General features: G+C 39.2%; 1 protein-coding gene and 1 pseudogene across 1 annotated transcript in view; one reads left to right on the top strand and one right to left on the bottom strand.

Annotated features, from left to right (window-relative positions):
* LOC102834519 (magnesium transporter protein 1-like) overlaps nt 1–8786 on the top strand; it is a 128072-nt gene that overhangs the window by 49454 nt on the left and 69832 nt on the right. The window contains exon 2 of the mRNA XM_006873738.1: nt 6195–6364. Within this exon, the coding sequence (XP_006873800.1) occupies nt 6195–6364 (170 nt within the window). The remainder of the gene's footprint in view (nt 1–6194; nt 6365–8786) is intronic.
* Nucleotides 7888–8219, bottom strand: LOC102834125 (annotated as a pseudogene).

Raw genomic sequence — 8786 nt, 5'->3', positions numbered from 1 at the left:
CAAACAAACAAACAAAAACCTGGTTGTGAACCTTGTGGTCAGCAGCTCAAATCCTCCAGGCCCTCTACGTGAGAGAGATGAGGCTTTCCGCAACTTGCAGTTAAACAGCCTTGTGGCCCAATATTCCGTGTTGTTGTTGGAGCTCCACTCTACACGTCTCGCTGCGGCTCCATACCTCTGGCTAAAACTTCCAGCACAATATTAAATAGGGGCGGTGATAAAGGGCACCCTTGTCTGGTTCCTGTTTGCAGATGGAAGGCTTTCAGTTTTTCTCCATTGAGCGTGATGTAGGCTCTTGGTTTTGTTTTCTTTATAAATAAAAAAAATCTTTTTTTCAATTTTCCTCTAGTTGAGTTCTTATCATCTAGCTATTGAAGCTAGGCCAAATGCGCAGTATCTGTAAGCATGGGCGTTCTTGTGCATCTTGTGCATCTCCCCACACTTCTTATCTGTAGACCCATCACTCTGAGTTGTAGCCTCAGGAGTCCCCAGGTCTCACCATACTGCCGGCCAACCAGGTCTCACCATATTCCAGGTTGGCAGGAGTCTGTGTAGTGTGTTCAGACTCAGCTCACATTTTCATTGCTGCCTTTCCCTTACTTCCACTCATCAGTAGACCAGTGAGGTCACCAGCAAGAGTCCATGTCTGCTCATGTGTTCCCTTTGAATTTCAGTCTTGGAAGGGGGTTTGCTCTGAAGGGACTTGATTGCTTGCCTTGATGGTTCCCCTGAGGAAAATTTGCATGTTCTTGTAGTAGTCAGTCGGACTGTCCTTATTGTTTAAATTTTTTTCTGCTGGTCTTCTTTCGTGAAGTATCTTCTGTTCCTCTAGCTGCTCCAGGCTGGTCTGCTTGTCTTTTCAAGTGGAAATCTCCCACCTCAGAAGATTCTGGATGGAGATCAGGATTCCCCCTAAGGTCTTATACAATACAAAGACTCTGCAAGAAGCCTCTTTCACTGGGCAAGTTCTAGCACTCCTTTTAGGTATTCCAATCAGTTATAGGTTGAAGGTGGGCTTACAAGCTTTCTATAACCATGTTTTTGACTATTCCTTTATCTCCCCCTCTTATGTCTATTTTACAGTAGTAGTTAAGCATTTTAACATTATTTCCTGTTTTTTACCCATTCAGACTATGCTTCAATCCCTGTATCACAGAGCCCTATTGTTCCAAGGTTGAGCATACATCACTATTTATCTGTGTCCCATTTAGCCCACGTAAACCTGCCTAAATGTTCTCCAGTTCTTTCACCCTCCTCCCCCTTCTTTGTGTATTGCCCCCCAATACCCAAACTGTCGTGTGTCTATCCCCTACCCTGTGCTCTACTGCCCATAAGTATAGCTGAAATTCATCAGATTGTAGCAATTTACACTTGTTTGCTTTATCAAAATTTTTTTGTCTTCCTCTAGTCAAGTTCTTATCTTCAAATCATTGAAGCTAGGTCAAATGGGTATCATCTGTAAGTTTGGGCATTGTTGTGCATCTCCTCTCACTTCATATAAGCTGGATGCTAGGCTAGGTCCTTGTCCATGGGCCCAGAGTCCCCAGTCTCACCATGCTTCAGATCAACCAGCCTTTTTTCTTCTCTCTCTCATTTCCAGGTCTAAGGGAGCCTATGGAACATGATCAAACTCAGACCATATCTTCATTGCTGCCTTTCCCCCACTTCCACTCACCAGTAGACCAGCATGGTCACCACCAGCAAGCCTTTATGCCTTCTCATGTGATCCCTTTGAGTTTCAGTCTTGGAGGGGTTTGTCATGAAGGGACTTGATTGCTTGCTTTGATGGCTTCCCGGCCAATGACTTGCTTGTTCTTGTAGTAGCCAGTCAGACTGCTGTTTTTGTTTTTGACTTTTCCTACAGGTCTTTCTATTGAGAAGCATCTTCTGTTCCTCTAGCTGCGCTAGGCTTGTCTGCTTTTCCTTTCAAATGCTATCGTCCCACCTCAGAAGGTTCTAGATGGGGATCAGGATTCCACCTAAGGTCTTATACACTCTAAATGCTCTGCAAAAAGCCTCTTTCACTGGGCAAGTTCTAGCACCCCTTTTAGATATTGCAGTCAGTTATAGGCTGAAGATGGGCTTATTAGCTTTCTATAATCATGTTTCCCAGTATCCCTTTCTGTCCAACTCACGTGTGTATTTTACAATAGTAGGCAGCAGATACCAATATTCATAAGACAGTCAAGCATCTTAACATTATTTCCCATCTTTTACCCATTCAGACTATACCTTGATCCTTGTATCACAAAGCTCTATTGTTCCAAGGATGAGCATACATCAATATTTAACTCTGTCCCATTTAGCCTATGCAAACCGGTGTAAGTGTTCTCCCATCTACTTTGTTCTTCTATCCCCCTCCCCCTTCTTGTTTATTGTCCTCCCCAACACCCAAACTATGATGTGTCTGCCTCCTACCCTGTTTTCTACCACCCCTTCCCTCCCACAAAGAATTTTTTTTTTCCTTTTAGTATGTGTATCTTTTTTTTAAAGCAGTTACAGTAGTACCCTCATTCTTTAAATTACACTTGCACCTTTGTCAAAAATCAGTTGGTCATACTTGTGTGGGTCTATTTCTGGGCTGTCTATCCTGTTCCATTGATCTATATGTCTGTATCTTCTCTAATTACTACAATGTCTTGATTACTGTTGTCTTAAAAATAATAATAAAAATCATTTTAGCCAAGCAATAGTTAGATATTTAGGGGGTACAACAACAATAGTAAGGTATACTCACCATGGAGTGATCAGTCACTAAAGATCAAAAGGGCAAAATTTACCTAAGGACAAAATTGAGAAGAGATGGCCAAGAGTTTGGAATGGAAATAGGAGTCACAGGGAGGAAGTAGGATAACTGTTATTGCGTGGAGAGTGTTGCAGTTATTGAGACGAAACAAATTATATGATTTGTTGAATGTAAAACTTCTATTCTTCCCTGTAAAACTTCACTTAATTCACAATAAAAAGTTAAAAAAGCAAAAAGAACTTAAAAATATACAGTAAGCCTTAAAACTGAGTAGAGTGATTCTTCTCAATTGTTTTCAAGATTATTTTAATACTTCTAGTTTCTTTTTTGTGGTGCTACAGGATAATGCACTGGACCACAAGGTCAGTTTCAGCTACAAGGTCTGCAATTCAAACCCTCCTGCCGCTCCTTGGAAATCCTATACAGGGTTGCTATGAGTTTCTTTTTAGCCATTTATTATTAGAATAAGTATAAGGCACTCTGGTAGCGTAGTGCTTACGAATCAGGCTGCAAACTGCAAGGTCAGCAGTTTGAAACTACAAGCTGCTCCATGGGAGAACGATGAAGCTTTCTGCTCCCTTAAAGATTTACAGCCTCAGAAACCCTGTACAGGGTCGCTTTGAGTTGGAACCGACTCCATGGCACATAACCACCACTACCATATAACAATACTTTTATCATTTCAACATTTTTACAAGTATAATTCATTTACATTAATTATATTCATCATGTTGTGCAACCCATCACTACTTTCAATTTATAAATTTTTCTATCCCTCTTAACCAGAGGAGTATGCAAAGTCAGTTTGAACACCAAGGTTGGTGGTTCAAGCTCACCAGTCGCTCCTTAGAAACCCTCTCCAGGGTCGCTATGGGTCAGAACCAACTCGACGGCACTAAACAACAACAACATCACACTAGAACTCCATCTTTTCTTTTAAAAGTAGCAAAAACTTATATAAAACTCATCTGTTGTTTTAACGGAGTCCTGGTGTGGCGCTATGGGTTAATGCACCAGAGTGCAAAGTCTTTCGAACTGCAAGTTTGGCAGTTCAAGCTCACCAGCTGCTCCTTGGAAACACTATACAGGGTCGCTGTGGGTCAAAATCGACTTGACGGCACTTAATAACAACAACTGTTTTAATTCAGCATTCTTTAGAATCTTTGGCAAATGAAAGTTTCTTTGATAATATATTACTTTATTAATCAAAGTTCACATCAAAGTATAATATCTGATTAAATATCATTATGTTGTTGCATGTAGCATCAAGTTGGTTCTGAGTCTTAACAACCTTGTATAGAGTTTCCAAGAGCGGCTGGTGAGTTTGTACTACTGACCTTGAGGTTAGTAGTCTAGTTCTTATCCTACAGTGCTACATCAGGACTCAAATCTCATTATGGAAGAATTTAATTTTAAGAATTAATATTATTTTGTCAGCTGCCAAATTTTGTATATGTATCTTGGAAAGCAGAGAAAACCAGAAAGATGTATACCTGTGCTTTATTGACTACTCAAAGACTTTCAATTGTGTGGATCATTACAAGCTATGGACAGCATTGTGAAGTATGAGTATTCTGGAACACTTAATTGTACTCTTGAGGAATCTGTACCTGGACCAAGAGGCAATTGTTTGAACAGAAACATGGGAACAATGAATGGTTTCAAATTAAGAAAGGTGTGCAACAGGGTTGTATTCTTTCACCATACTTACTCAACCTGGATGCTGAACAAATAATCCAAGAAGGTGGGTTATATGAAGAAAACATGGCATCAGGATTGGAGGAAGACTCATTAACCTGCGATATGCAGATGATAACAACCTTGCTTGCTGAAAGTGAAGAGGACTTAAAATACTTACTGATAAAGATCAAAGAGCATAGCCTTTGGCATGGATTGCATCTCAATGTAAATAAAATCCTCACCACTGGACCAATAAACAACATTCTTATCAATGGAGAAAAGATTGAAGTTGTCAAGGATTTCATTCTTTTTGGATCAACTATCTACACTCAAGGAAGCAGCAGTCAAGCAATCCAGTGACGTATTCCATTAGGCAGATCTGCTGCACAAGACCTTTTTAAAGTGTTGAAGAGCAAATATGTCAGCTTGAGGACTAATGTGCGCCTGACCTAAGCTATGGTATTTTCAGTAACCTCATATGCATGTGAAAGCTGGACAGTGAATAAGGAAGACTGTAGAAGAATTGATGCTTTTGACTTATGGTGCTGGAGGAGAATATTGAAAGTGCACGGGCTGCCAAAAGAATCAACAGATCTATGTTGGAAGAAGTACAGCCAGAGTGCTCCTTGGAGGCCAGGATGGCCAAACTTCGTCTCTCATATTTTGGACATATTGTCAGGAGGGACCAGTCACTGGAGAAGGATATCATGTTTGGTAAGGTGGAAGGTCGGAGAAAAAGAGGTAGACCCTTTTGAGATGGATTGGCAAAGTGGCAGCATCAGTGGGCTCATGTGTGGCTACAATTGTGAGGTTGGCCCATGACCGGACAGTCTTTCATTCTGTTGTACATAGGGTCGCTATGAGTTGGTACCGACTCAATGGCACCTGACAACAACAACAGATATATATATATATGTATATATATATATCTGTTGTTGTTATGTGCCATGGAGTCAGTTCTGACTCATAGTGACCATACACAGAGTTTCCAAGGCTGTAAATCTTTCCCGGAATAGAAAGCCTCATCTTTCTCCCATGGAACAGCTGGTAGTTTCAAACTGCTGACCCTGATGTTAGCAGCCCGATTCATAACCACTATGCTACCAGAGCTCATGCTACAATATGTGTGTGTATATATATAATATGTATATATATGTTATATTTCCTGTGTATCTCTGATATACTTGTTTGTAAACTTACGTATTGCGGTGTAGTATATTATTTAATGTTTCTTCTAGCCTTTAATTTTGTAAACTCCTACTAAAAGACTTTTACCTGATAGATCTGGATAAGAGAAGGTGGAGGAAAATTATATCTTTCACTTTTAAGTTTTTGTTAACAAGATTGTGATTGTAAACATTTAGAAATCAAACGAGGCTATTTGGTCAATGTTACCATCCTGCTGGGTTTAAAATGAGTCATCTCAGAAGTAGGAGAAGGGAATATCACTTACTACTATGAAAAAAGATAATCCAGGAGTGGAGTGCGTCCTTTAGATCCTGCACATTGAACCTTCGTGACCCAGGGACAGAAAGCTGTGCCACCAGAAGAGTAGCAGAGGAGCAGCCAAAGAACCAAGAGCCAGAACGTGATACACAAAGTTGGACTTCCTAGCCCACGGAGCAAATAAAACTGAGTGACTTTGGACAGGAGACTTGCCTGGAGATTGGGGAACCTCCAGGAACTATTTTACATTTATTTAAAAGGAAGTTTAAATGCTAAGTGAGTGTATTAACAGTATGCTGTGCTCCTTTTGTTTTCATTTTAGATGGTGTTATCTGAAAAAGTTAGCCAGCTGATGGAATGGACCAATAAAAGACCTGTAATAAGAATGAATGGAGATAAGTTCCGTCGCCTTGTTAAAGCACCACCAAGAAACTACTCTGTTATTGTCATGTTCACTGCTCTCCAACTTCATAGACAGTGTATTGTGTGCAAGTATGAACTTTCTTTTTACTTCAATGATTATAATCTCCTCCCTGCAACAGCAGTTATCTTCCTTCCTCCCTGTGGTTCCCCATTTACATCTATTTCACAAATGAGCAAAGCAAAAATATTTGATGTACACATTAAAAAATAATTATATATATATATATATATTCATATATTCATTCATTTAAATGTCCAAAGGGCACATTCTGCAAGCTAGCCTCCTGTCTGCACACACACAGCCTTACTCAGTTCATAGGCCTGGAGCCATAGCTGATTTGTCTCTCCATGCCACCACTTTTTCCACTGTCTCCACTTTTTTAAGTAGGGATCTCAGGCTCCACTCATGCACTTCCTTCTTGATGATTGTGGGATCATGTTCCTGAAATGAAAGATTAACTACTTCCCCCTTTTAGTTATACGTCTTCTACAATTACTGTTGTGACAACCACAATTAATCCTGCTGACAGTTACTCAGAATTAAATCATTAAATTCTATCGCCATCATCGCCCATCCCTTTCATCGGATTCATCTGGAAAATAGAAAAACTTCTCAATGGAGAGTCTACCTTACCCCCATAGCTTTGAAACTAGCATACTCATGACAGCTTCTAATCTAACCACTTCATGCCTTTATAATCCCCACCTTTTTATTTAAGCTTTTACATTAAAAAAAAATCCTAGACTAATTAAACAATATCTCAATGTATAGACATCATCCTATGGCAAACATGTTTAATAAGTGAAAGCAAATTAGACCTCTACATCCTGATTTTCTGTAGACTGAACAATAAGATAACATCTACACAGAACCCTTATAATGAAATACACTTGCTCAGAGTTTTCATACAAGCTATGTTGGTTATCAAACTACATATTTCCTAGTATGAAATAACAGTAGAGTTAGTAATTGCAGTTCCCACATAAGATTTTAATTTCAAGTGCCTTACTGTGATAACTAACATTTTGACAGTTTCATTGACATTTGCAAACTGCTCCCCTATTAATATACTCAGGAGTAAAAGCTGAATATGAAAAGATAGATTAATAATGAAAATGAAGTTACAAAGAAAAAAGAGGTGAAGGAATATCATTGCAATAGAAAAGTCAAACAAGTCTAGGCATTTGGTTAGGAGAGAACAGATGACTAAGGATTTCCCAAATCAAGAGTTTATAAGTTTAGTACAACACAGATACTTCACATAGAAGTCGAAACTGAAAGGTCTAGCAACTGTGATTTTAGGCCTTAAATAGTACCAACTCTTCTAATCAAAAAAGGCCAAAGCAGTTAAGATTGTATTACTTGACTTTATTTTACAATAGGTTGGTGGGCATAAGCAAAGTTAACAAAGTTGACAATTATCTTCACTCAGAACATTTTTAATAGTGCACATTAAAGATAAAGTATCTTACAAATTGTTCTGCAATCTAAATATACAAATAGCTTGGAAAACAACGGTAAGAAAACAAAAGCAATGTAAATAGACAGATTAAAATGATTAGAACAGTACAGGTTTGATATCACTCTCATTTTATAGTTTTCTTACTCCATCATCAGTGACAGAAATCTTCAGCTGACTTCAGTGCTCCAGATTTAAAGAAGTACCTTTTCTTTCTGGTTTCATTTCACCTTCCTGATCCATCCAGTATTCTCTAATATCCATTCAGACTTCCACTTTAAAGTCCTGGACATTGACATACCTCATTTTCCCAATTGAAAACATGTTATCTCTGCTGCTGCTGCTCTGCTTAGAAGATGATAAGGTTCTTGAAGTTTCACCAGTGTTTTGTTTCAACTCTTTAACTTTTTGTTTACTTCACTGTCAGATGAGCTTGAAGAAAAAAGTTCCTTTGTTTTAGGCATTGCTCTGCTCCAGTTTCCAGCTCATTTGCTCACAACTTTACCCCCTATTTTTTTTGTTTTTATTGTGAATTAAGTGACAGTTTACAGGCGAGAACATCAGTTTTATACTCATCCTGTCATATTCTGTTTCATTGCGATGATTACAATCCCCTCCATGCATCGTCGTTCAACAGTATTTGCTCTATTCCCTCTGTTTGTTTGTTTGTTTGTTTTTTTTGGAATGTACACCAAAACACTCAAGAATATACAGTCATTCAAACACCCAAAGGGCATACTCTGAAAGCCGAAAGCCTACCCCTCTACCCCCACCGCCAGCACACAGCCCTTCACCCTCCATGAGTTTTGAGTCCCCAGCTGCCCCATCTCTCTATGTCATCATCTCTGCCTCCCATCTCTGACATTGCCACATCTCTGAATAGGGTCCAACATTCCACTCCCTCTCTTCTCCCTTGATGGTCCCAGGGTCCTCTGCTTTTGGACTGCAAGATCAACCACTCCCCTCTTTTTGCTACAAAACCTCTATCTTTACAATTGCAACAATCGCAATCATCCTTTTTTTTTTTTTTT

The sequence above is a fragment of the Chrysochloris asiatica genome, unplaced genomic scaffold, assembly GCF_000296735.1.
Source record: "Chrysochloris asiatica unplaced genomic scaffold, ChrAsi1.0 scaffold00252, whole genome shotgun sequence".
Classification (NCBI taxonomy): Eukaryota; Metazoa; Chordata; class Mammalia; order Afrosoricida; family Chrysochloridae; genus Chrysochloris; species Chrysochloris asiatica.
The sequence above is the reverse complement of the archived record's forward strand: the minus strand, read 5'-3'. Positions and strand labels throughout refer to the sequence as shown.